General features: G+C 36.5%; 9 protein-coding genes across 12 annotated transcripts in view; 4 read left to right on the forward strand and 5 right to left on the reverse strand.

The window, feature by feature from the left end:
- Positions 1-129: 129 nt before the first annotated feature.
- Positions 130-3,761, reverse strand: LOC129575451 (ATP-dependent RNA helicase SUV3 homolog, mitochondrial). The gene is made up of 10 exons (XM_055459108.1): positions 3,021-3,761; positions 2,529-2,920; positions 2,311-2,422; positions 1,902-2,211; positions 1,655-1,789; positions 1,486-1,592; positions 1,159-1,352; positions 907-1,086; positions 523-805; positions 130-432 (listed from the first exon to the last, which is right to left on the reverse strand). Exons 1-10 carry the CDS (start codon positions 3,331-3,333, stop codon positions 197-199), a joined length of 2,262 nt encoding a protein of 753 aa, XP_055315083.1. The 5' UTR covers positions 3,334-3,761; the 3' UTR covers positions 130-196.
- Positions 3,685-4,911, forward strand: LOC129575453 (probable U3 small nucleolar RNA-associated protein 11). Its single transcript, XM_055459110.1, has 3 exons — positions 3,685-4,099; positions 4,172-4,492; positions 4,618-4,911. Exons 1-3 carry the CDS (start codon positions 3,866-3,868, stop codon positions 4,825-4,827), a joined length of 765 nt encoding a protein of 254 aa, XP_055315085.1. The 5' UTR covers positions 3,685-3,865; the 3' UTR covers positions 4,828-4,911.
- An 81-nt stretch (positions 4,912-4,992) lies between these two features.
- On the forward strand, positions 4,993-9,601 carry LOC129575450 (alanine--tRNA ligase, mitochondrial). The gene is made up of 7 exons (XM_055459107.1): positions 4,993-5,347; positions 5,408-5,581; positions 5,662-6,008; positions 6,080-6,224; positions 6,331-6,470; positions 6,546-8,777; positions 8,914-9,601. Exons 1-7 carry the CDS (start codon positions 5,126-5,128, stop codon positions 9,305-9,307), a joined length of 3,654 nt encoding a protein of 1,217 aa, XP_055315082.1. The 5' UTR covers positions 4,993-5,125; the 3' UTR covers positions 9,308-9,601.
- On the reverse strand, positions 9,320-10,983 carry LOC129575452 (protein CLP1 homolog). Its single transcript, XM_055459109.1, has 3 exons — positions 10,809-10,983; positions 9,681-10,738; positions 9,320-9,554 (listed from the first exon to the last, which is right to left on the reverse strand). The coding sequence occupies exons 1-3, from the start codon at positions 10,905-10,907 to the stop codon at positions 9,443-9,445; spliced, it is 1,269 nt and encodes a 422-aa protein (XP_055315084.1). The 5' UTR covers positions 10,908-10,983; the 3' UTR covers positions 9,320-9,442.
- Positions 10,984-11,294: 311 nt separating this feature from the next.
- Positions 11,295-14,901, forward strand: LOC129575455 (tubulin alpha-1 chain). The gene is made up of 6 exons (XM_055459116.1): positions 11,295-11,528; positions 12,772-12,817; positions 13,000-13,028; positions 13,130-13,212; positions 13,366-14,218; positions 14,339-14,901. The coding sequence occupies exons 1-6, from the start codon at positions 11,526-11,528 to the stop codon at positions 14,675-14,677; spliced, it is 1,353 nt and encodes a 450-aa protein (XP_055315091.1). The 5' UTR covers positions 11,295-11,525; the 3' UTR covers positions 14,678-14,901.
- A 362-nt stretch (positions 14,902-15,263) lies between these two features.
- Positions 15,264-17,547, forward strand: LOC129575456 (cold shock domain-containing protein CG9705). The gene is made up of 3 exons (XM_055459117.1): positions 15,264-15,581; positions 16,430-16,552; positions 16,681-17,547. The coding sequence occupies exons 1-3, from the start codon at positions 15,484-15,486 to the stop codon at positions 16,853-16,855; spliced, it is 396 nt and encodes a 131-aa protein (XP_055315092.1). The 5' UTR covers positions 15,264-15,483; the 3' UTR covers positions 16,856-17,547.
- Positions 17,537-21,742, reverse strand: LOC129575454 (uncharacterized). 4 transcript variants are annotated; one of them, XM_055459112.1, is made up of 6 exons: positions 21,563-21,742; positions 20,839-21,279; positions 20,450-20,753; positions 20,332-20,361; positions 20,121-20,240; positions 17,537-20,051 (listed from the first exon to the last, which is right to left on the reverse strand). In XM_055459112.1, exons 2-6 carry the CDS (start codon positions 21,247-21,249, stop codon positions 17,869-17,871), a joined length of 3,048 nt encoding a protein of 1,015 aa, XP_055315087.1. In that variant the 5' UTR covers positions 21,250-21,279; positions 21,563-21,742; the 3' UTR covers positions 17,537-17,868. The 4 variants fall into 4 exon arrangements, with proteins under 4 accessions (XP_055315087.1, XP_055315088.1, XP_055315090.1 ...); XM_055459113.1 differs by having other exon boundaries at positions 17,537-20,048; positions 21,563-21,733; XM_055459115.1 differs by having other exon boundaries at positions 17,537-20,048; positions 20,121-20,219; positions 21,563-21,719.
- Positions 21,743-22,045: 303 nt separating this feature from the next.
- On the reverse strand, positions 22,046-23,210 carry LOC129575457 (mitotic spindle assembly checkpoint protein MAD2A). The gene is made up of 3 exons (XM_055459118.1): positions 22,934-23,210; positions 22,685-22,831; positions 22,046-22,613 (listed from the first exon to the last, which is right to left on the reverse strand). The coding sequence occupies exons 1-3, from the start codon at positions 23,004-23,006 to the stop codon at positions 22,213-22,215; spliced, it is 621 nt and encodes a 206-aa protein (XP_055315093.1). The 5' UTR covers positions 23,007-23,210; the 3' UTR covers positions 22,046-22,212.
- A 384-nt stretch (positions 23,211-23,594) lies between these two features.
- The window catches only part of LOC129575458 (protein vein), a 31,385-nt gene continuing 29,641 nt past the window's right edge, over positions 23,595-25,338 (reverse strand). The window contains exon 6 of the mRNA XM_055459119.1: positions 23,595-23,933. Within this exon, the coding sequence (XP_055315094.1) occupies positions 23,848-23,933 (86 nt within the window). The 3' untranslated portion in view covers positions 23,595-23,847. The remainder of the gene's footprint in view (positions 23,934-25,338) is intronic.

Below are 25,338 nucleotides of genomic sequence, written 5' to 3' on the forward strand. Positions count from 1 at the left end.
GCCCACAATTTGTGATGAAAACATTTGATTTTTAAAAGCTCGGTGGCCGACGGGAAGTTCAACTGTTGAATTTACTGTACGTCAATATTGTTCTTTGTATTGTTTGCGACTAAAATTAAAGCCGACATATATAGCAATTTGGTATCACTCAGTGATAAATCTACATTAAATTTTATTCCAACAAATATTGTACACATTATTTTCGTCTTTTGCTTCGTTTTGATGATGGCTTATGTCTACTATCAATTTCAAAATTGCGCGAATCGGTTGGTTTAGATGTTCCTAAGAATTCATTTTGCAATTGTTTCATCATCGTTGACGTTAAAACACCTTTTCGAACTAAATACTCTGAAAATCGTTCTCTGTCTCCCGATTCGGATTGTGCCGCTTTACTGTAATCGTCAAGTGTTACAACGACTTTTGCCGATTGACCTGAAATGGTAGTAACAAATTTAAAAACAAATTGAGCTTCGTACTTCTACTTTAATAAACTTGAAAAAAAAAATCAAAAATTTTAATTACTTGGTTCTGAATTATCATTTGCTTCTTTGATCAATTTTGTTATTTGGGCAACAGCTTGCTGAATCAAGTCGTCCAGCTGTGTTTGGGCCGCTCGAATTCGGTCTCGATGTGGATATATATCAGCAAAACGATAACTTAGCCACAAATAGATGTCCATAACGTCGAAAATATTTTCCAATTGAACTAAATCTGCTATCGATTGTGGCAATCGCACCGGAAGTGCACAGTTCTGCGCGACAAAATCATATGTAATTGCTTCATATTTACTGTGCTGGTTGGCAAACTAAATGAGTTGGACAAAAAGTATGTTGGATTTTTATTTAATGCTCTAAACTGAAAAACATCTTTGAAAATTCTTTGAAGAAGGAAATTTCAAAACCTTACCTTGGTGAACATGGCGCATACAAACTGTTGCTTTATATTTACTGGCGCACAACAATACACATAACGAATGCGTAACGACAACGGAATATGATGAATCATATTTGCTAATTCTTTGAAATCCTCCGTATTGCATATGAAGTACAGATCATCATTCACTGTGCTCAACGATGTAAATATTTCCTGATTGGAATAAGAAACAAAAAATATACATAAAATTTTCGAAACAGAATCAAATGCACTGAAAAAGCATACCAATAAATTACTAAGAGATGAATTGGGCAAATGATAAGCGTATAATTCTATTTGATCGGCAGTGGGATGAAGGCCGGCTTGTGTGATTGGTTCAGGCTTTTCCGATAGCAAATATTTGAGCTTTGGCAAATCCGTTCGTTTGAACGTCGTCACATACCCATGTTCCCATTGTGTTCCAAATCGACCAGCTCGACCTGAACACAAGACAAACAAATGATTAGTGTTGAAATCACTTCCAGAAATTTAATTTTAACTTTTTTGACAATTTTGAATTTTTTGAGCTATCGTTGTATCGAAAATTGAATTGACAATGAAATTGTTCCGAACCAGCTATTTGTAACGCTTGCGACACAGATATAGAAGAAATTCCCTTTTCGCCATTTTCATTCTGTTGTAATTTCACCATGGAGTAGAATATGATACGTCGTATGCTCCTACAAATTCGAATAATAGTTTTTTATAATAATTATTTGATATTGAAAAACAAACGACTTACAGATTTAAACCCATTCCGATTGCGTCGGTTGCAACCATTATTTTGCAAGGATTGTTAGGATCATTGAACTTGGCCACTTGTGCTAATTTTGTATTTGGTGGCAAACTCCCATAAATCACAGCCACTTCACTACCTCTATGGTTGTAGAATTTCCGAAAAGGAGAGAACATAGATAATTGTTTTTTTTTTTTTCGAAAAAAAAATAAAGATGATTTTTAAAAATATGTAAAATCATTGAATTTCGTACAGTGACTCAATTTCATGTGAAACTGTATAGATATCAGTTTTGTTAAAACACACGATGCAATCGCCTGGCTGCAGTTTTTCGAATGATTCGATTGGTTTGTCTTCGATTGTGAGCGGTGTCAATCGATCATAATGATTGTATTCAACTATTTCGCCGGTGGTTAAACATAAACGTTCAAGCAACTCTCTGGTTCCTGCTTCACCGCACACATGAATCTCATCCGCATTCAATCCCAAGAAGGCCCTCGTCCATGCCCATCCACGACCGGGATCTCTTAGCATTTGAATTTCATCGATAATGGCAACGTCATCTGCAAAATAATCGAAATGAAATGTTGTTCATTCTGTCAGTGCTCAACAAATCGACAAAATATTAGCTCGTCCTGGATTGAATGAAGCATTGAACTTACACCTTCGATCGACTGGTGCCATTTCAATTGTTATGGCCACGTGATTTGCTTCTGATCCATCTTCTTTGCTCCTGCGCTTTTCTTCTCCGGTTACCAAATCACATGGTGTTCCCTAAATTATTTCGAAAATAAGATTAAATTTTGGATTTGCTATTATTTCACTCATCAACAATGGTAGATTGACAAGTTTGAACTAAATAAAAATCGATTCAACTCACTTTTTCGTTGCTCTTCTGAAACACTTCCATGGCCAGTAGTTTCAGTGGGCCACAATAAATACCAGAATCAGCTTGTAAAAATCGTTGCATCGCATTATATGTTTTACCAGAATTTGTGGGTCCTGCGTGAAAGATAATTTTTCGAATTTTGCTACGAGCCTGTGGATACCATGTCGATGGATTTGTCAAATCAGATATTTTCTTCAAGTCATTCATGCAACTCAAATGTGGGAATATTTCTCTAGCATGATTCAAAAGGTATGGGAACAAGTCATCTGGATGTCCAGCACCATTGACGATATCATACAGTTTGATGTATAGCTCTGCTGGTATGGATTTTGTTTGGAAACAATATTGGCGAAAACTGGCAAATGCTTTCTGTTGGATGTAATCTGTTTGAAAATTATTCAAAAAAGATTATCATTTGAAGACGACCTTATAGGAATTATCTTATGCAATCACAACTGATGCATGAATAAGATTTCCGCTCACCATCAAGACCATATTCAAGGCAGAGACTTTTATTGTCCGCTTTTTGGCTAAATTTATTTAGTACTTTCAAAATGTCCGATTTGTTTATTCGTCCGGTGAGCTCAACGCCCAACTCGGAATCGGAACTTCCCTTTGGCGCTGCTGGTTCAAACAATCGTGACACTTTGAACGACTCATCGCCGGTATTATCTTGTTTCCCTCGCGCAGAGCACGGCTGACTATTGAACCATCCAACAATTGAATCATTTCTTCGCAGGAGGTTTCGACTGATTAATCTGTTTTGTGTTAGAAGCCTCAGCGAAAATGTCCACATCACGTTTTAACAAACTCTCACTCGACTCAGTCTAATTTTATAAATTTACTTGGAATTTCTTACAAATTACTATTAAACAGTTTTTTAAAAAAGAATTGCAATAATTGTTGACTATGTTACAACATGCTTGATTCCTAACCGCAACTTCGGCACTTAACTTCAACAATGACACTGACAGTTTAGACGTTTTGAAATGGTAATCGGTTTTTGCTTGTTGTTTTTCAATATTAGGATAAGTTGTTGTGTTGAGCGATTTTCCATTAGCGATAAATAAAAATAAAATATGATAACTTGTTTCATGTTTTTACATCAAAATGCAATTCGTTTCAGTGAATATTGATGAAAATAGCATTTTGACAAAAATAAACAATTGAAAGTGAGCAACAGACAGCAATCGAGCGCACATGTACAAATGTCAAGTGTAATACAGTAGTGTTTACAAAACATAACCTATTCACGTGTGTCATTGAGTCTCGCATTGAGTTGTCGTATAAATTTTGCTGGCGCAGAAAATAAATTAAATATCAATAAAATGTCGTCGTCATGGAAAAAAGCAGCAAAATCAAATCAAAAGACGCACAGAGAGCGTCATCAGCCAGCGGCACGAAAACATTTTGGTTTACTTGAGAAGAAAAAAGACTATCAGTTGCGTGCGAAGGATAAAAATGAAAAGAAAGAAACATTGAAGCTGCTCAGCAAACGGGCATTGAACCGAAATCCAGATGAATTCTACCATCACATGATCAATTCGAAAATGATTGATGGGGTAAGTGAAGATAAGTAGATAAATTTTTGCTCCGTTTTCATTTACATCATTCGGATTTTTGCTCGCATTTAGGAACATCATGAGAATGAAGAAGAAGATGAGCATTCACCGGAGCAAATTCAACTAATGCAAACGCAAGACGTCAAATATATCACAATGAAAAAGACCATTGAAGCGAATAAAATACAAAAAATGCAAGCGGAATTGCACATGATTGATGAAGCGAACAAAGTTAAAAATACGCATACATTTTTCACGGATTCCGGTGAAGAAGACAATGAAATTGATTTGGCGAAACGATTCAATACACATCCGTCGATGCTAAGTCGACGCACAAATAGACCGCGTTTAGAGGACCTTAACAAATTAATCATCACCGATGCTGATATTGAGGTATGGTTTTTCTCATTTCTATCGATTTAATCCCGTTCTTATGACATATAAAACATTGATGGAGTTCATCCATTTATGAAATCTATGACAACATTGTTGAATATTGTTTTTTTTTTCTTCCTTAGGCAACTCGTAGACTGTACAAGAAACGTGATGAAGCATACAATGAGCTGAAAAATCGTATTGAGCGTGAAAAAATGCTGACGGTTGTTCAACAGAAAATGGAATTGAAGAAGGTGCTCCAACAAAAACGTTTGCTGAAACCCAAACGAATTGCTCCAGCAACAAAAGATTCAGCGCCGATTTATGCATTCAAATACGAACGAAAGAAATGATTTTGTTTCTAATTTTTAAGTCATAAAATGAAGAAAGCATAAATAAACAAAACATGATGTTTCCATTGAAATGTGAGAAAATTGGAGATGCATTCTTTTTGTCGGGATTTAAAAAGGTTTTAAATGCCATTGTACTAAAACTCAAAACAAATTTCAATTGAATTTAGAACATACTTGACATTTTGGATCAGCAGCAGAACCAAAACATTGACACATAACCTCAAATTTAAATTCAACTCATTAGTTTTGGATTTTACAATTGATTTGAAAAAAAAAAAAAAGACGAAAGAATTGATTAATGATGTTTTTCTTGAGAATTTCGAGGTATACTCAGACATATCGAAGGTATTCGTCGAAGATTCATGTGAATAATGACTACAGAGAATTGTCAGCAGCAAGCATACGGAATACTTTTTTAGATTATTTCGTGAAAGACCATAGACATCGATTCATTCGTTCGAGTCCGGTCACTCCGTTTTGTGATCCAACCGTTCCCTTTGTCAATGCTGGCATGAATCAGGTGCGATAGAATGCGTCACGCAACACATCAAGTCACTTTCTTATGTTCATTTTGTTCCAGTTTAAAAATGTGTTCCTTGGCAAATCGGCGGCGCCGTGTCAACGAGCAGCAAATTCACAGAAGTGCATTCGAATCAGTGGTAAACATAACGATTTGGATATTATTGGCACCGATGGATATCATCACACATTTTTTGAAATGCTTGGAAATTGGTCATTCGGTGACTATTACAAGGTGGGAACTCTATTTTCATACAACATTTTTCATTTGATCACCGGAATGCATTTGAAAGAATTTAACCGTTTTTGAATCAGGAAAAAGCATGCAGATTGGCATGGGATCTATTAACCAAATCATATTTGATTGATCCAAGACGACTATATGTCACTTACTTTGGAGGTGATGAGCGTTTGGGATTGCAGTCCGATGAAGAATGTCGAGACGTATGGCGAAGCATCGGCGTTCCCGATGATCATATTTTGCCGTTTGGTTCAGAGACAAACTTCTGGGAAATGGGTTTGTCTGGCCCATGCGGTTTATGCACAGAAATTCACATTGATCACCTGCCAAACAGCACGGCAGAAAAACGGGCCAAACTTGTTAACGCAGGACTACCCGATTTGACCGAGCTGTGGAATATTGTTTTTATCGAATATAATCGGTACATTATCAATGCCAAAATAAGTCCGATTTTTAGCATAATAATCCATAAAATATTTGTTGCAATTTCAGAAATTTAGATGGAACACTAGAGCCATTACACAACAAATACGTCGATACAGGAATGGGATTTGAGCGATTAGTCGCCGTTTTGCAAGGGAAAATTAGCAACTATGATACCGATCTGTTCACACCCATTTTTAATGTAATTCACAAGGTAAATCCCTATTTTTATTTTTTCAATAAACTGATTTGCGGATGAGAAAATTATGAGAAATTTGAAATAAAAATTAATTCAATTTAAATTTGAATACTTAAAATAGGAGTCGAAGATTGCACCGTACAGCGGGATTTACGATGAAGCTGACCCAAAATATGATCTCGACTATTCGTATCGTGTGGTAGCTGATCATGCCCGAATGTGTAGTGTGTGCATTGCTGATGGAATGTATCCACAAACCAAGTAACGAAGAAGTTTCATGCTCGATATTACATCTATTTTATCTATTTTTAATACTTTGTTCATTTCTCCTTTTAGTCACCGCTTGCGAAAAATTGTACGCCGAACGATAAACATATGTGAGAATGTGTTTAAACATGAACAACTCATCGAAAATGCAATCATACCGGAAATCGTGAATACATTGGGTCAGGTTTATCCAGAACTAGAGAAAAAATGTGATAATATTCGAGAGACATTTAGCTTTGAAAATGAATATTATAAATCAATTCGAACAAAGAATCGAAAAGAATTTCAATCGTTGAATATATCTGCTGGTAGTAACCTATCCGAAGAGGATACAATCGATTATGCTGGCTTTGCGATTGGATTTCGTGATGTTGACAAATTATTGAGCAGCAGTGATTTGTCGATAAAAAAACTTCCGATCGATTTTCTGTACGATAGACTGCACGTGAATCTTGGCCTATCCGAGGAGCTCATCGAAAAGATTGCTGAAGAGAAAAATGTGTCGGTCGATATGGAAGATTTTGCACAACACAAACAGAGGAAAAGATTTGAAGCAAAAATGAGCCATCAAAAGGTGAATAACTCATTCTTAGACGCAATATCTGTAAATCACGCCCCAAAAACTGACTATAGTTACATGCACGACTATTCATTTGATTCGAATGTTAAAGAATTCAACGTAGAATCTATCAAGTCCAAAATTCAAGTTATCCAGCCAATTGAGGACCTTTATCATATTGTTTTGGATAAAACGAATTTTTATCACGCGGCCGGTGGTCAAGATGGTGATATTGGCAAAATCATCGATACCAATGGCACTGTTTTCCAAGTAAATGGCGTCGAAATCCACAAAGGCTATGTCATTCACAGCGGCCATTTCACAAATAGCTCATCGGCCATTTTTCAAGCAAATCAAGAAGTAGAGCTTCATGTTGATTCAACGAATCGAACCGGATTGTCACAGCATCACACAGCGATGCATCTCTTTCAAGCGGCCATGAAATACGTAACCGGCCAGATAATTTTTCAACAATCGAGTCACGTGTCGAGCAAAGAACTCAAATGTGATTTAGGTTCAATTGGCAAACGTATTGACATCGAACAGTTAGCGCAAGTAGAACGATTAGTTCGCAATATGATTCAAGCCAAGATTCCGATAGAAACGCAATTTTTAATGGCACATGACCTCTATGCTTTGGATAACGTCACAACTATTCCCGGTGAAATTTATCCGGATGAAAATATCCGTGTACTTAAAATGAGTAATCATGATAATAATTTCGAATCGATTGAACCATGTTGCGGTACCCACGCCCGGAACACCGGCGAATTGGGTGATTTTTGTGTGACATCATTCAAATTCAACGGAAACACTCGTTCTTATGACGTAAGTGCCGTTGCCGGTCAATTCGTTGCAATTGCGATGAAGAATGAGCAGAATTTCCTCCAAAAATTCGAACCGTTCAAGGCTCAAGTGAGTAAAGAAAATTCATCTGACCAATGGAAATTGATTGAAACCGAAGCGGTTGAATTATCAAAAGAGTTGATTGAACATCAAATGCCATACACAACAAAAGCAAAAGCACTTGCAGAAATGGAGGAAATTAAAAAGAGTATTCATCTGGCGCAGCGAGCTCTTTTGCGAAAAAGCATTCTATCCGAAATGGTGGACGTTTTAGCGAAACGTGATATAAATAATGAATCATTTATTATTCACGTACTGAATACACAAGAAGGTCTAGAAGACGCACTAATTGCGGATGCAGAGCGGGTGTGTCAAGATTTACCGGTGATTATACTGAATGTATCAAATAATAAAATAATCCATGGGCGTGCTTGTATTCCAATAAAATATACAACAAATAAATTTAATGCCAAACATTGGATCGAAGTGATGGCAGACTCATTAAAAATTAAGTGTAAATCTAGTAAGAAGAAGAAACAATTTGCAATTTGTAGTTTCCACGAAATACCGGAAAAAGAATTTTCGCAGAACGAACTCAACACGGCATTGGTCAAAGCCAAAGCCAGAGCACAAAAGGCATTCGACGCAGTGGTGTCGGCTGATCGAAGTGAGAGAGATTTACATGAAGCCAGACTCATTGCGCGAATCGATGGCGTAAGAAAATCACTTGAAAATGAGACAAATGTGAGCTGTTTGGTGGAACTGGAGAAACAGTCAAAGGAAATTCGAGATCACATGAAAAACAATTTATTTTTGTATACAACCAGAGCGAAATGCATGACGGAATTGACTGATATCGATGAAAAAATCTACGAAGCACGAGCAAACATTGAAAAGTACGTCTCAATTTTAGTTTCGATAACATTTTCATATTTACTGCCTGAAACAATAAATTTGTTCGATTATATTTTTATTATATATACTGGCCCTTATCAACAATAGCTGTAAACATATTTTCGATATTATTTTCAGAAATGTGGTGTCACAAGCGTTGAGTGATTCATCGTTACAAAATCAACTATACATTGTTCATGCAATAAAAACGGAGCATACTCTGGGAAATAAAATAATGATGCATGCAACCGATTTGCGAAAAGAGATTCCAATTGTTATAATAAATGTATCAAAAGATGATGTCATTGGTCGAGTTAGTATCCCGTTAAAATATACAAATGACGATTTTCGTGCAAAGCACTTGAGCGATGCCTTCAACGACGAATTTGATGGGAATTGCATACACGATGGCAGCAGATATGATACCTCTGTCTGTGATTTTCGTCTTAACACCAAATTGGTTAATGATGAACAATTAAATAGTATATTCAAACGTGTCGGACAAATGATAAAAAAGTTTTTAGATAGATAATTTCCATTGTTGTTTCTTTTTTAAAATAATTTATTCAATCAATAAAAAAAAATTGTTGTAAACACATAGAAAACGTACAAATATCATGTATCTAACTTATATGAAATGATTTTAACCGTGTGGCATGTATCGATTTTAATGGCTGTCCATAAATTGTATGTCGGATAGCAGGAAAATACAGTTCGGCAATGGTCGGGGTTGGGGAGACAGCACCGTAATTGTCTGCCGTTCCACATCAACATTTGTTCTGTACCGAAAACAAATATAGAAATAAAACAATTATTACCCAGGAAACAAGACAGACTCATAAATTATTTAAAACGATCGATATTGACAAAATTGGGGGAGGGGGGAATAATTTGTATTTACTTACACGCAAACAAAACCGGCAATATTTGAATTGATGACATCTTCTTCAATGCTTTCACAAAATGTGAGCGCTAGAATGTGATGTAAAATCGAAAGACTCGGTTGGGTGGGCAGCAATTTGGTTTTATTACCTTCGGCTTTCATTCCGAGTGGCATGCATGAGTCAGGTAGAGCAGGTGCGCCAACTTTGCATATTTGTATATCCGACCATTTCACATCGAATGAGTGTGGATAAAGTGGTGTTCGTCGACCATAAAAATATTCTCGAATACGGGAATCACGCGCTTCGCTTCGTTGATGGCGGCTTCTTTCGACGACACCGCCGCTTTTCTGCAAGAACACAACTTGCGTCGATTTTGGTACATCACGCAGCAATTCATTGTACAAACGCTCTTGATCTAGTACAAAGATTGCGGCAACTTGGAATTCTTGTGCGGCATGTAAAATATGCTTGTAGCCAGCACCTTTTACCCAGCCGCATGTGTTGATTATCATGCCTGAACTTCTAATCTTTTTATTGGTTTGTAAGCGTTTGTGCGTCACTTCGGCCAATTTGGATAATAATAATTTGTAGTATGCATCATTGTCGCTGGGGCTGAGATGGCCGAATTGATATACGAGCGGTGCTTGTTGTGAGAATCCATCTTCAACATGGGCGATGCGTTCCACTAAGAAAGCACCAATTGTGCCAGGAATTGATATACTACCTTGGCCTACGTCCAGATCAACTGATATCGGTGTTCGGCCCTGTCGCACCGCATAATTCAATAATATTTTACAAACAGTTGACTTTCCCACATCACACGGCCCGACAACCATTACAATTGGACCATTTTCATTCTGTTCATCGGCCACCACACGAAGTTGTTCGACGGCAGCATGTGCATTCAAATATTGGACCATTGGCGTTTCTCTTGCAATGTACTGTACATCCATTTCACCTTTGACCAACAGTTTGCATCCATGATATGTGAAAATAGCAACTTTGGCACCGGTATGGAATTCATATTGTTTACCCTTTACGAGCTCCGTCCCAAACAGTTCGGCTTGACCTTCTTTCAGCTGCAATAGAACAGTTTTTGTTTACTTGATGAACGTCAACAACATTTTTACTTTCCAATTGTACACTTACCTCCACTACAACCTTTCTGTTGCGCGTTTCAATTTCAAAACGAAGCTCCGAGTCCACTTCCAATTGAAATTCTTCAGTTTTTACCTTTTCTGCATCCATGGTGCGTATGTGGTGTAATTCAATTTTTTTCGATACTCAAAACAAAGTTTGAAACGTCAATCTAACGATTTCATGTGTTGAGGTTATGGCGTTGCATTCAGCTGAGTTGTGAAATGTCACAACAACAGACAGCAATTCAGCACCTCAATTTCAATTTATATGCTGAATGTATATTTTAAATTCTTGATGAATTTTCTATTCAATTTTCAAATTATCGAAATTTCATCGCTCATCGGACTTTTTTTCGAAGAAATGCATCAAAGCAAGCCGAGTGAAAATGATTGTGCATGGCAACAGATCAAATAATATCAATCGAAATATCATATTGAATTTAAAGCGTTGCTAGGAAGCCAACGTGTTTGGGCTCCCTTATATTTTATTTGTTTGCTGAATGAAACAAAGTAACCAATCGTATCGTTTTGGTGACGTAATTTATAGCTACAGTATAAATACAAGTGACTGTCTAGATTTCCGTTCATACGTTGGTCAATCTTAGAGCGGTTCATAGCTATTGCTGAACTAAGTGACTGTGTGATCTTTGCATTAAATAAAACAGCCCAATTAACTATTTTACATTTTTCTTGTTTGTGAAAGAAAAGAAGACAACACTTCATCAAAATGGTAAGATTTTTTTTGTGCATTCAGCGTACGTTATTTAAAAAGATTTCGATTTTTTTTTTAATTCAAATTTAAATGAAATTTTCATTCTTGGTAAATAAGAATATCATGGTACGAATTCAAATATTTGAATTTACGCTTGTTAGCGTTTGATCGTCATTTAATGTTACCATCTTTCTTTTTTTTTTTTTGCTCTGAATCTTGGTTTGCGTGTTCGCCGACTTGCTCTCATTTATCCAATTATTTTTAATTAGCGGTTACCGGCATCACGACCGTAAATTTATTCCGGTATTTCGATAAGAAGGCAATTTTTTTCAGTTCTTCATCTAGTTTTCTTTTCATTTCAAAATTCCAAAATTTAAAATCGTAATGGAAATTCTAGTTAAACTTCCCATTAAAATATTCCAATTGTGGCCTTCTCTTGTTCCAATTGTTAGGTCCGATTTAAATAGTATCGATCAAACATTTAAAAAAAAAAAATGTATAACGTAACCATCTGGGAGAGGGACGAAACCACACCCGAAATTTTACGTTAGTTTTGTTTCGTTGTTTCATTGTTCACATCGTTGAATTAAAATATGTGATCGGCACTTTTCGTTTACCATAAAAGGAGAACGAATTACACCAACGCTCCGCTCCGCTGTGTTCTCTCTTGTTTCTCTATCTCTCTCGTCATTTCCATTTGGATAGTGAACAAGCATTCTATCAACCATATGCCGCACATTCACTTGCGCGTTTACTCATTGCGGCATATTCTATATTTAGTCAAAAAGCAAATACACCCAGCACGGTTTAGTGAAAGAAATTCGATGACCTCCTAAAATCGATGCATGCATGACTCATATCCATCGTCTCTCACTCTTCATCGTGCGGCGACAACGACTTACATGCAAACATTCAAATAAAACCATGTTTTGAGCTACTTTTCGCGTTTCTTTTTTTGTGCACTTATTCGGTGCTTTCTTTTATCGCCTCTTTCCACCGCAAGAAATGCATACAAGAATCACATACAGAACGAATGCTACGAGAGAGAAAGAGAGAGAGAGAGATAGAGAGAAAGAAAATAAAGGAAAATTGAAATTGTAAATGTATTTGGATGGTTCGTTGTCTACTTTGATATTTTCGTTCTTTATATTTCTCTGAAATTTTATTCTACAGTAGATTTCATTAGGTTATAAATTGCGCGAAACATTTTTTTCCTATTTCATTCACTCATTTTCGTTTTTTTCCATTCTTTTATTCATAGCGTGAATGTATCTCTGTGCATGTTGGACAAGCCGGTGTTCAGATTGGTAAGTGGAATGAACGACTTTTTCTCTCCTCATATTAAATCACAAATGCAAGATCGATTAAACTATATTTAACAAATCATTGCATGTGTCCACTTGGATTGAAATTATACATGATTTATATTGACGTTGCATTCAAACTGAAATTTCATTGGATTATAAATATTTTCTCTTCGCTCTATTAGGTAATGCCTGTTGGGAATTGTACTGCCTTGTAAGTAGAATGTTTCATTACACTGTAATGACGTCATTTAATGTAGTCATCTATAATGTTGTTTGTTTTTTTTTTTTTTCGTTTTTGTTTCAATATTAAAGGAGCATGGAATTCAACCAGATGGTCAGATGCCATCAGACAAGACCATCGGAGGTGGAGATGATTCATTCAACACCTTCTTTAGGTAATAATAAAACCACATAAAACATTTTCTCCTCCTACTCAAAAACTAATAACGCAGAAAAGCAGCTAAATTTGGCCATGTTTTTGTATTTGTTTTTTTTTTATATATATATATATATTTAAATGACAATTTTTTTTTCTTTTTTTTTCACAGTGAGACTGGTGCCGGAAAGCACGTTCCACGTGCCGTTTTCGTCGACTTGGAACCAACTGTCGTCGATGAAGTCCGTACTGGCACCTACCGTCAATTGTTCCATCCAGAGCAATTGATCACCGGTAAAGAAGATGCCGCCAACAACTACGCTCGTGGCCATTATACCATTGGCAAAGAAATCGTTGACTTGGTGTTGGACCGCATTCGTAAATTGGCTGATCAATGTACCGGATTGCAAGGGTTCTTGATCTTCCACTCATTCGGCGGTGGCACTGGATCCGGTTTCACTTCATTGTTGATGGAACGTTTGTCCGTCGACTATGGAAAGAAATCGAAATTGGAATTCGCCGTCTATCCAGCTCCCCAGGTTTCGACTGCTGTTGTCGAGCCATACAATTCCATTTTGACCACGCACACCACATTGGAACATTCGGACTGTGCATTCATGGTCGACAATGAAGCCATTTACGACATTTGCCGTCGTAACCTTGATATCGAGCGTCCAACGTACACCAATTTGAATCGCTTGATTGGTCAAATCGTATCGTCAATTACCGCTTCATTGCGTTTCGATGGTGCTCTCAATGTCGATTTGACTGAATTTCAAACTAACTTGGTGCCTTATCCACGTATTCACTTCCCATTGGTTACATACGCCCCAGTCATTTCAGCTGAAAAGGCCTACCACGAACAATTGTCGGTCGCTGAAATTACCAACGCTTGCTTCGAGCCAGCCAACCAGATGGTCAAATGTGACCCACGTCACGGAAAATACATGGCTTGTTGCATGTTGTACCGTGGTGACGTTGTACCAAAGGATGTCAACGCCGCCATTGCAACCATTAAGACCAAGGTTTGTTTGAATGATATTTAAAAGAAGAAAAAAAAAACTCTTCAGCAAATTTTTGCAACTGCATTGATTTTATTGCTCATTCCGTTTAATTGACCTATGGACCATTTTCTCTCATTGCAGCGTACAATTCAATTCGTCGACTGGTGTCCAACTGGTTTCAAGGTCGGTATCAACTATCAACCACCAACTGTCGTTCCAGGCGGTGATTTGGCTAAGGTTCAACGTGCCGTGTGCATGTTGTCCAACACCACTGCCATCGCTGAGGCTTGGGCTCGTTTGGACCACAAATTCGATCTTATGTACGCCAAACGTGCATTCGTCCACTGGTACGTCGGTGAGGGTATGGAAGAAGGTGAATTCTCCGAAGCTCGTGAGGATTTGGCAGCTCTCGAGAAGGATTACGAAGAGGTTGGCATGGACAGCGGAGAAGGTGAAAATGAAGGTGGTGAAGAATATTAAACAGCAAAGCGCTGAATTTGAATGCCACAGTATTCAAAAAAAAAAAAAAAAACAATAAAAAACAACGCACGCTGCTTTTCACAAGAGAAATGGAATTGTCAAGGTTCAATACTCTACTATTGAAGTGAAACAGATTCAATTTTTATTCTTTACAACAACGGAAAAACACAACAGAAGTATTAATATTCACGAAGATCTGAATAAACAATGCAATAAAAAAACAATTTCTCTCTTACAAAATAAAAAAAAAAACGCTGTTTAATTTCAATGGTCCAAATAAAAAACGCCACAAAACTGTTACCGAGTTATAGAAGAAATGCTTGTATGGAAATTCAAATTTGGCGGCTTTTTTGTCGGCACATGCGCATGACCAAAATCACATCGCATGAAAGCGTACTACAACCATATATAGCTGAATTCAAATGCTTAGTACGATGTAACCGTATCGGCATGTGTGTGGACACACAGGGCGAATTATAGACATGCACACAAATTGGCTGAAAAATGGTGGGCATTTACTGTCGTGTACACAGTCAGTGGTTTTGGTTGTATTTCGTGCGCGTGAATCACCCTGTTCACGCACATTCGACGGTAACACTCAAACTGTGAGCACACAGTGGCGTTCATACTGTCCTTGACGATCCATCATTCACACACTACTCTTCTTATTGTTTACCTCTTTTTATTATTTCGATTCGATTCGATTCGGTTTCATGTTTTTTGTTCATCTGTGGTGCTTCGATAAATATTGGAATATATTGGCAGTGAATTAATAACATTGGAAAGTAAAACAAAAATTGAGTAAAATGTCATCACCAGATAATTCACCAAATCGTTCCATCAATAATTCGCAATTGCAATTGCCAAGCCCCATTATAACGAGACGAACACGAACCGCATCCACGTAAGTACAATAAAATATCAATAAAATGTTTGAGTGAAATGTTGCATCATTTATCGGACATTTTGTGGTCAAATCGACAGAGAAATCTCCTTGTTTTTGGCAAAACTTTGATTTCTTCTTCTTCTTTTTTCAATTTTTTTTTTTGTGTGTGCTGGAGAACACAGTTCGGGTAACATGAGATAATTTGACCGCTAAATGTTATTTAATGCGTTCGACGCAATAGACGCAAAATGTCGAGATTTATGACCCTTTCAATCGAAAATATCCATTGAAGTAGATAAAAGAAATGAGTGAAGCAATACAAATGGAAAAGGTATACGTGTGCAAGAAATGTGAGACAATATTGGTTGGATATCAAACAGAAAAATGTTCTTGATTCATTAACACGATAGAATATTTGAAGTCTGTCGAAGACTCCGTTTAAACGTTCATGTCATGTATTTGTATAGTTTTTTTTATCTGTCACACACACACACATCTCTGCATGTGTAAATACAAGTTGGTGCGTACGTAATTAAAAGTAAATCTTGTACTCGCATACAACAGCACATTTTTCACACACTTGACGTAATGATGTGTAATTATTTCTGTATTTTGTATAAATACGCTTGAGATGTACAGTGTACACACCCAACAATGTTCTTTGAAGTTTCAATTCAAGATTTTCTTCTTCTTCTTCTTCTTATTTTCGGTGTGTTTTTTTTCTTCACCATCATTTGTTTTTTCTCCTGCTCGAACACCGAAATGCGCGTCTGATTTAAATGTGTGATGCTTAATTGCAATTAACATATTAACGACATTGCCATGTCTTTACATTTATAATGCAAGTGATTATTTTTAATTTGCAGCTCGGCTCGGGCATTGGCCAATCCCATTGAAACGGGTATCGTAAAAAGTTTCAGTCGTGACAAAGGCCATGGATTTATCACTCCCAAAAATGGCGGCGAAGACATATTCGTACATATTTCAGAGTAAGTTGAGACCACTTCACTTGATACACTTCAGTATGCAAAACGGAAGGGAATTTTTTAGTGTCATCTCTCTTTTTCTCTCGTTCAACATTTTTCCTCCTTCTTTCTTTTCAAAAAAAAAAAAACAGTATCGAAGGCGAATACGTTCCTATGACTGGGGATGAAGTCAGATTCCGGCTGTGCATTATTCCACCCAAAAATGAAAAGCAACAAGCCGTTCACTGTGAAATCATCAATTTCTGTCCAAAGAAACACAAGCGATGGGAAGACTCATGCGCCGATGAAGGCCATTTCGTCAATTGATTCAAAAAAAAAAAAAAAATGGAAACGAAGCAAAGACAGACAACACTGCAACGACGAAACAACAAATCGAACAACTTTCTATTCACTTGATGTTCATACGATAAATAATAAAAAAAAAATAACAGCGATTATGATAAAATAAATGAAACAAGATTTCCATAAATATGCGATAGCGAGATCTAGTTACAAGGATGCTAAATTCGCCGTGCACAATGTTTACTACGCTTTTCGATCAGAACAGACATAAAGCAAAGAGAGACCGATACAAAGAATATAAATAGACCAATCAATTCAACTTTTTTTGCAAGCACACGCTTCTATCGAGAGCATAAATGCAACGTTTCTAATTAAGTCATGAACGATGGCCAGCAAACTCAAAAACAAACCGAAGGGTTTTTCCTATGGGAAAACTCTATGAAACAATTATTTACTGATTGATTTTAATTTGTAACCTATATTCAATAGAAAAATTAGAAACTTAAAATGATGTTAGAGAGCAAAGTAGATGCTGATAGATCCGATTCATTTCAATTCAAATCTTTGCTTAAAATATGCACCGAATGATTAGTGAAAACTAACTTTCCAATTTTCTCTCTCTTCTCTTGTCAGCAAAAAGATTTTATAAGATTTAATTTCTAAAGTATTATTATTTGTTGAAATAAATGTACACGAAGTACGGCATTTATTTGGAATTGTTTTTGTTTTTTTTATTATTTTTCGATATTTAAAACTTACTTTACTTAGAACATTTCAGCGATTGTTTATTCAATTTTATATTAATATCTACGACAGCTTCGTCTAGAAAGTGATGATTACAATTGTACGGATGAGATTAAAAATTAAATGCCAGCTATGGATTGAACGGAAGGAATCAATTTCATTTGAGATCGAGCAAGCTCAATATTGACTTGAATTTTCAATGGAATTTAAATAAAATCTAAAACATTTGAAGCACATTTTTGTTCTCAAACCAAACTACGGTTTGCTAGACGATACAATTCTTCGACTAACGTTCAATATTTGCTGTATTCGTATGGTAATGGTTGAACACTGATTGGAATCTCGATGCAATCCTTTTCGAAGTAAATTGTGATAACACCGCTGAATGGGCTGATGTGCATGTGTTTCTTCAGCTCAATGCAAATGGTGTATTCGCCTTTTGGTTTGATTTGGCCCGATGTGGTTGAAAAATTTAAGTATTCGCGATAGTCTGAGTCCACTTGGAATGTTTGTGCCTGTTGAAAGAAGCTCTGAACGGTGATTGATTTGCGCGAATTGTTGCGCGTGTCCATTGACAATCGTTTTGGATGGACCTCCCACATCTTGTCATTGGATGTATTTGGTAAATCGACCATCGGCTGTGTTGCAACTTGATCTGGTTTTGGTGCTTCGATCAGAGTTCGAAACATAACCGATTCATCCATACCGCTTAGGTCAGCATCTTGTGTCTCATCCAAATTCGTTCGATTGATGGTTAATGCAATTTCGGATGTTTTGAAGCAACCGAACAGATCGGACACATTGTCAATGTCCTCTCGAAAATCGCTGAAGTTTTCAATGCTGGCCGCTGGAAAGTCATTTACCAAAAATTCAAGCTGCTTGTAGATGGACGGAATGCTTCCGCGTTGCGTTAGCATTGAGGCAATACGCTGCCGATTCGGTTCTGAACCGAAAATGACCTCCAATGTACCAATCGTCAATACTTCACATGATGGTTCTCTAATTCGTTCCAAATCCTTTCGTCTCAGCTTATAGCTAACGGTTATATTCGTTGAACAGTCCGGCCGAATGACACACTTATTCGGTTCGATGAGAATGTGACTTTCGTTGATGCATTGATTTGTTTTCGGTTTTATGAAAATTGTGGCGACACCGTTCAGTGGACCCTTGTTGTAGATGGAGAATGATCGATTCAGTGTGGTCGATGTGATGCTACTGGTTTCGCCCATTTTGAGAAATGAGCTGCCGACCGGGCCTCGTTCGATGCCTTGCAACTGCAACGCTGTGCTACCACCATAAGCCCATAAACACACGGAACGCTCGGTTTCTTCCGACCAATTTTTGGTCGGTTTGAATATGATCTTTCCAATGGCTTTGCCAATGACTGTCGGGCAAAATGCTACGTTTATTGTACGACACTCGTGTCCTTGCAAAATTACTGAGTCTGCTTCAATGCCGGAGACAATTTGAAAGCCGGGCCCGACTACCACAATTTTCAATCCCAACTTCTTTTCGCTGGTATTTTTTATGACAAATAACTTTGTGACGCTCTTTCTCAATTTAACACATTCCCACACCAGTTCTGATGTATTTGATTTCAACGGGAATTTGCCATCATGTTGCGTGAACTCGCTGTGTGTGCTCAATTGCGAATTGCATCGTTTATCAAGTGGATTTTGATAAGAGGTTCGCATTCCCTGTAGGCCATAGTTTGGCAGTGACAATTTTGGTAAGTCAACTGATCGATTTTGAGCCGCATACCGACGTTGGTCTTCATTTGATTGACTTTCCGTTTTGGTTGGTTTTAAATCGGTTTCACACTTTCGAAGCATTACTGATTTTGGTGACTTTGAACCGTCTCGTGTGGGTGGTGATTTAATTCGTAGATTATTCATAATGCTTGACACATCATCTAACGGTTCTTGCCCTGATGCACGCAAACGTCGTGGCAAACGATTCATTTTACCATATTCACTCTCGGCATTTTCTTTCTGCGCATACTGACGATGGCCTCTATCAGGTGAATTGATGTCAGTTGCTTGCACTGGGTTTGGCGAACGACCCCTTTTATTTTTGCCACCGTTAATACCATTTTCGAGTGGTTTTTCTGGTGGTGATTGATCCTTAATCGGAGAATAAGTTTTTTCCAACGTTCTGCCCGATCCATCTGAACCTATGGTTTCTGTGCTGGTGGTGCCTTTGGACTGGCGCCATTCGTTATTTTGTTCCTCAATTTTTGTGCTATTCATTCGACTCAGCATACCGTCTGCATTATCGTTTGGATGCTCGTACTGGCCATAAATTCGATATTCCTGATTCATGGCTGAACTTTGTGCAGATCCCAATTTAACAGATGCTTGGGATTGTTGGTTCAATGTTTTTTCCAAGAGTTGAACATTCGATTTTGTCAACGGCTTCGTTTTATTTTTGTACAGCTTATCGAGGAAAGATCCGGGCGTCTCAGCATCATTTTCTTCTTAAAAATGAAAACAAATTTTAAAAAAACCAAATTCATTAAAAACTCAATGTCATTCAAACAAATTACCTAAATGACTCGCAATGGTAGATAGACTAGCGACTGACAGATTCTTATCATAAGTGGTGGTGCTAATCTTCGGAGCCGCTTTTGAATTTGATTCGTCATCTGCGTAGAACGAAGATGATGCTATTTCAAGTAGGTAAACGTAAATGTATTTATGAACTGAATTCTGATGAATTTTCTTTTATTTAAACATCTATTTTAAACGTGAATTTACCTTGAGAATTTATGTCGCTATCAGCAACAGCTGAAATAGAAAAAAAAATGACGATTAAATTAAAATAATCAGTTGATTTGAATACGACTATAGTAGTGACAAAATCATATAAACTAACCTGATTGAGTGGAATTCGCAACTAATGCAACGGGTATGTGCTTGGTTGGGCTTTTAGCGGAAATCATTTCCCGAATGTCGCCGCAGCGATTTAGGAAAAACCGACCCATCGACATATCACTGTTACCCGAAAGGCTATCGCCCAAATAAGCCATTGAAAAATCTGGTAGATTCACCAATTTTTTCTGTTTAGGTAAGGTTTTTGGTGATACGTCCAACTCCGAAATTGAATCGACGCTCATCTGTGGTATAATGGCATGTTCCTGTTCCCATGATTTTTCATCCTTATCCATCTGCTCATTAAACTATTGAAAAAAATTACCGATGCATAAAAAAAGAAAAAAAAAAAGAAAAAAAAAATGTTCGTTTGTCACAACGTTGTGTACACACCTCCGCTCCTGGCCGAAAATCATCCGATGCACAGCTCAAGTCATCGCTACGAATTGGACACTGTGATGTTGAGAATCTAAATGGCAGACTATTGCGAATACTTGTGCTGTGTGCTCCTTGACGGCTTTGGCTCATGTGTCGAATCTCGTGTACTATGCTATTGCCTAGAATGTCGTCAACTGATACGGTATCTGGATCGATGTCGGGCCCAATCGTTGCCTCATCGTTTCCCCATGTTGATAGCCGACCGCTTATCTGAGACGGATCGAATGTCGCCTCTGTTCGCGACTGATCGTAAATCGTTCTGTCTTCAACTATGTCACTGAAATTTATTGACGATGTTGGCCGATACTTCTCCAATACATTAACAAGATTTTCATTTTTTGCACTTGACGTTTTGTACATTGCCATTTCGCTATGCGTACCTTATTTCAGTTTGCTCTGTAACAAACAGACAAGTAGAACGTTGTTTTAAACTAATCACACGTCAGTTTATATATTAAAGAACGAAGAAAATTGGATATTTTGCAAGAAAAAGTCGATGTTTTGTACCAATTTCATTCGAAATATCGATTTCCTTTGACAAAATAACTAAAGTTTTGTGAACAGCGTTTCGCCACGGTTTGATTTATATCGAACGCAAGTCTTATAATTATGGAGAAAAAAATCCATACGCACGGTTTTGTGAATTAACATAATGAATTTTTGAAATATTTATACTTACATAAAATTGATTAAGAAAAAAATTCGACGAATACAAACAATGATACAAAAATATATATAAATTTTCAGTCGAATTTATAAAATAAACAACGAACAAACAAAGATGACTTTGGAAAATGGTAGAGAGTGTGAAAAAAAAGTCGGTTGCGTTTTGAATTGACAGTTGACGCAGGGTTCGAACTGAACGAAGAATATGAGTTAACGAAGACTTTGAGCAAAAATATTTGTTTCGGTACATTCCATAAATTGAGACGATTTTTTTTTTTCTTCAATTTTTCGAATAAAATATGAATATGGAAAACAGAACAAATCCTTTTTTACCTTTTTTTCAGCAATCTGTTTGTAAACAAATTTGTTGTGCAACATTTTGTTTACAGCATTTTTAACTCAACCGTCGAGACAATTCAAGTATTGAACAGACAAAAGGAAACCTCATCTATTTCTCAAGATCTTTTCTTTTAGATTTATAATGAAAATTCAAAAATGGAATCAATGTGTTTATTGAATTTTCAAGCGGATAACGGAAATACTATTTAACATAGGCAAATTGGAAACAAAAAGTAGTACAAGTAAAGTTTTTTCTAAACGAAACATAAATGTGTACATGAAATGGATGAAGAAGCCATATGGCATCGAAAACAATGTGGTGTCTTACGTCGATAGCTTATAGTTCACAATTGTATCAACATTATGCAAACCGGTTGAAAATGATCGCAGCTTAACCGTTTGTGAATTTTGGATGCTGACCTCATTGGTTTCGTTCCATTTTTCCGGCAATTCGCAATCTTTGATGGTATGAATGAGAATGTCAAATGAACAGATGCAATCCAACAGTGGCAAATAGCTAACCGTTGCCGAAATTTGACGCATAACCGAGCCAATTTCTTGTTGAATACGTTTGAGCTCTTTCTTTGCCGTCGGATTATTTGGATCGGCATTTTCTTGGCCACCTTCCGTTTGCACTAGGAACTCCCAACATTCGAGCACTTCTTTGGAATGTGCATTGGTAATCACCAAACTGACCTTTTCCAATTCATTCTTCGACAACCATTCTAAGAAGAAAACAAATTGGTTTTTGGATTTTTATTAATGTGAATGAAGCGAAATAATTTGCGTTCATTACCTTCAGATTGTGTGAGCACATTTTTTAAAAAATCTTTGATTTTTGCATCAGTGGACATTAGAATTGTCAAACCGTACTTTTGATCATTTTCAAATGTTTCAGCTGGATAAATGCCTCTTTGGAATAGTATCGAATTGATGCCATAGTCTATTAAAATTGGGTGAAAAAAAAAATAATATTCAGTTAGAACGTTTTTTTTTTTTTTCAATAAACAAATGAATCTTAATTGAGTGTGTCGAAAATACGTACTCAAATATTCCGAAATAATTACGGCCGAACCCTTCAACGTGATTGCGTTTCTTGTTGCTTGTGCTGTAGTCATAATTGATCGAAATAAGTACTAACAAACAATTCCACAATATTTTATTTATTGTTATCACATTCAAACATGCAAAATAAATTTAAATTGAAATGATTTAGTGTGAGATTTCGCTTTGTTTTCAAATGACGCAGTGGATAGATAGTATTTTGTTTCTTGTCGAAATGTTTCTCAAACAACTATCTTTGTTCTGTCACAGAAACCGGTGGATTTTAAATCGAACATTTCGTTTCGTTAAGTTGGCGACATTGTCTTTCGTTGAATTTGTCCATTTGACAAAAGAACAAAGCCTATGGCGCCATCTGTCGACAGTGATGGCTAGATAAACATTCAAGACAACGATCAATTGATTTCTTAGTCGAGTTTTATGATCAGCTACTAGGACATTATTTTATTTTAACTTCTCCACATGATAAATTCAATTGAAAATTATTTCGAGATTGTTTTCATGAAGAATTTTCAAACAGATACAAATGATTATAAATTAAGTTTTTACAGTTGCAGAAAAACACGGATGGAATGTATAAACCTATAAGGTTTATAGAACGATTGTGTGATGTTTACCATTTAAATATATCAAACAACTGTAACTTTACAAGCTTCATTACAATTTTATTGATATCAATGATAAATGTGTTGAGCAACAGAAGTGCCGCTGAATGATTTTTTTTTTTTTACAATTAATATATACTAAATAATTCATATACTGGCACGAAAAGATCAATGCATGAAATCACTGAAAATGATTAATCCTTCACGATGAATCATCGTCTATCTTTTCTGGGAAAATGAAACGAACACTTTATTTCACTTCAAAGCTGTTCAGTAAATACTGCATGATGAATCAATGGTATTTTTTACGATGATGATGTTTCTGGCGTCGATCCCCGTTCACTGCCAACTGTCCACCTTCCAAGAAAAGTGTTGAATCTGAAATTTAATTTATTGTCATGACTAAATTGATCAATGCATTTGAAGTTCAGTTTTAATTCACTTGTTCGCCAATTTCAACAAAAACGACTTACGATGTACGGAATGTGTGTTAACATTTGAAAGAACAAAACAAATGATACAGAAATAAACAAATGAATTTGATGATGGAACCCAATGCCATTTTGAAAATATTATGGGTTGAGATAAAATTGGATGGTATAGCCTGCGGGATTATAATAATATTAGCCTAATAGTTAGGGCACGAATATATCTGCGATGTTTTCAAATTGTTACATTATTCACCCGAGGTGTTGTACCATTTGGTGATTAACCAATCACAAATGCGTTTTTATTTCTTTTCTATTTGCTTCACTTGAATTCAACGAAAATTCAATTCATATTACAAAAGACACAAACTGTTTCCGTTCTTATTTCTTACCTTACAAAATTGGGATACTCTTTCCTGTTCAGTCGCGTGATGAATGCATTCGACGAGAATGTTCTTTACGTTCAGTTAATTCGATTTGAAAACGACCAAAGAACGATAACATTGTGACTTGATGACTTTGCGAAAAATAAAATCTCTCTCCCTTTTTACTATTTTATGCTAGGCTCGAAAAACATTAAGCCATTTTTGCTGTATCATCTTGAATATGCAGTCGAATCGCATGCTCTACCTATTTGGTCGGTTCAGTTGAATTAGATGGTCTAATTCATCAACGAACGTGTAAAATGATTGAGCAATGACAATAATCTCTTAAATTCCAGTTAATACTAGGAAAATTAAAGTGTGAACACATTATTGTGTACTAAAATCCAAGCATAAAAATTTACAGTTTTATTATTTCTAGTTGAAACAGGTACCGTGGAATGTGTGTGAACGTATGCGAGTTTGTATTTCGCGCTATTTTCATTTCGGCTTTTGGATATGTAGTCAGTCGATGCTTAAAATAAGTGAATCACTGTTACACATTCGTCTCATTTCAAACTAAAATCAACTGGATTGAAACGGAATATTTTAGAATGTTGTTCCATAGATAATTTCGTATTACAGAAGTCACTTTGCATTGCAATAATTCAGAGTTGAATGTGGACACGTTTTATGAAGCGTCTGTTTGCAAAAATGCGGTGTTCTGCATTCATCAAGAACAACACAATTCGGTTTCGTTTTAACGCAAAAATGTTTTTCAGTCGCGCTTTGACGTGTGAGCACAACTGAAGTCGTTTTTATTGTGATGATTGAATGCATCAGAATAGAATAGGATGAACCTACAAAGTCTGTAAACATTGTATATTCGATCTCAAAATGTTTGTTTGATACAAATATCAAAGAAAAACGCCTGTCCACATGTACAATCGGAGAAATTGAGCTTGTTGTAACAACTTCATATGGATATGATTT

The sequence above is a fragment of the Sitodiplosis mosellana genome, unplaced genomic scaffold, assembly GCF_009176505.1.
Source record: "Sitodiplosis mosellana isolate CC-2019 unplaced genomic scaffold, AAFC_SMos_1.0 Smas_scaffold_6167, whole genome shotgun sequence".
Classification (NCBI taxonomy): domain Eukaryota; kingdom Metazoa; phylum Arthropoda; class Insecta; order Diptera; family Cecidomyiidae; genus Sitodiplosis; species Sitodiplosis mosellana.